Consider the following 1,621-nt stretch of genomic DNA (forward strand, 5'->3'; position numbering starts at 1 on the left):
GTCTTCTGATCTGTTGGACGTGGTCTTCTGATCTGTTGGACGTAGTCTTCTTATCTGTTGGTCGTAGTCTTCTGATCTGTTGGACGTAGTCTTCTGATCTGTTGGACATAGTCTTCTAACCTTATGGACGTAGTCTTCTGATCTGTTGGACATGGTCTTCTGATCTGTTGGACGTGGTCTTCTGATCTGTTGGACGTGGTCTTCTGATCTGTTGGACGTGGTCTTCTGATCTGTTGGACGTGGTCTTCTGATCTGTTGGACATCCTGAACCCCCCGCCCCTGTGAGACTGTACCCTTCCATCATTTCTAAAGGTTAGACCACCCAGCCTCAGTCTTATCTGGTTCTGGAGTGTCCTCATGTCTCTGAGGACCAGCAGCTGGAGTTCTGACGGGACTCTCTGGTGCTGCAGGTTGTTGGTTCAGCTGCAGCAGGAGGTTCTGCTCAAGGGCACACTGGTCTGCGATGATGATGATGAAGGTGGTGAGATGAAGACTGAGCGCTGTATCCTTTAATCAGTACTGAGCGCGCTCAGACCGCCTCTCTGCCATGACATCATGTCTGCCCACTAATCAGCATGATTGACAGGTCATGTGACACGCCGTCAGGAGAACCGTGTGTGTGTGTGTGTGTGTGTGTGTGTTTGTGAGGGGGCGGAGCCTGCGTGTGTTCTGGACTTACTGTTGGGGTGAAACATGTCACAGGTGAACCTCATCTTCGGGGGACTGAGGGGGTAATCAGAGGGGAAACTGAGGACGGCAGGAAACACACCTCCTTCAAAACACGTGTCCTCTGGACCCCTGCAACAAACAAACAATAAACAAATAAACAAACAATAAACAAATAAACAACACATTATAACACATGACCTCAGGACCCCTGGAACAAACAAAATCCAAGTCCTCTTCAGGAACTCAGATCCAGAAACAAGAACAAAGAAGATCAGAGGAGGGAGGCATGTCCAGGTAATGACCCAGGTAATGACAGGTGTAGAGACCATGATGTCATACTGCAGACTGAACAGGTAAATAACTGTCTGACTGTACAGGAGCTGCAGGTTAATTTATGGGCAGACAAAAAGCTAAAGTCACGTAACAACAACAACAACAGTCACTGCAGGCTGATACACAGAGCTGGTTATTGAAGGGGTGTGACCTTTGAAACATGTAGATGATCTCAGTCCTGGTGACATGTTTGTTACTACGCTAACACGTCTGTAACGTGATCCTATGCTAACACGTCTGTAACATGATCCTATGCTAACACGTCTGTAACGTGATCCTATGCTAATACGTCTGTAACGTGATCCTATGCTAACACGTCTGTAACGTGATCCTATGCTAACACGTCTGTACCATGTTTCTATGCTAACACGTCTGTAACGTGATCCTATGCTAACATGTCTGTAACATGTCTCTATGCTAACACGTCTGTAACATGTCTCTATGCTAACACGTCTGTAACGTGATCCTATGCTAACACGTCTGTAACGTGATCCTATGCTAACACGTCTGTAACATGTTTCTATGCTAACACGTCTGTAACATGTTTCTATGCTAACACGTCTGTAACATGTTTCTATGCTAACACGTCTCTATGCTAACACGTCTCTATGCTAACACG

General features: G+C 46.5%; 1 protein-coding gene across 1 annotated transcript in view; it reads right to left on the reverse strand.

Moving 5' to 3' along the window:
- ube2g2 (ubiquitin-conjugating enzyme E2G 2 (UBC7 homolog, yeast)) overlaps window positions 1-1,621 on the reverse strand; it is a gene marked incomplete at its 5' end in the record, with an annotated part of 4,929 nt that overhangs the window by 1,905 nt on the left and 1,403 nt on the right. The window contains 1 exon segment of the mRNA XM_014025815.1: window positions 680-798. Coding sequence (XP_013881269.1) covers window positions 680-798 — 119 coding nt within the window.

This window comes from Austrofundulus limnaeus, unplaced genomic scaffold (assembly GCF_001266775.1).
Source record: "Austrofundulus limnaeus strain Quisiro unplaced genomic scaffold, Austrofundulus_limnaeus-1.0 Scaffold501, whole genome shotgun sequence".
Classification (NCBI taxonomy): domain Eukaryota; kingdom Metazoa; phylum Chordata; class Actinopteri; order Cyprinodontiformes; family Rivulidae; genus Austrofundulus; species Austrofundulus limnaeus.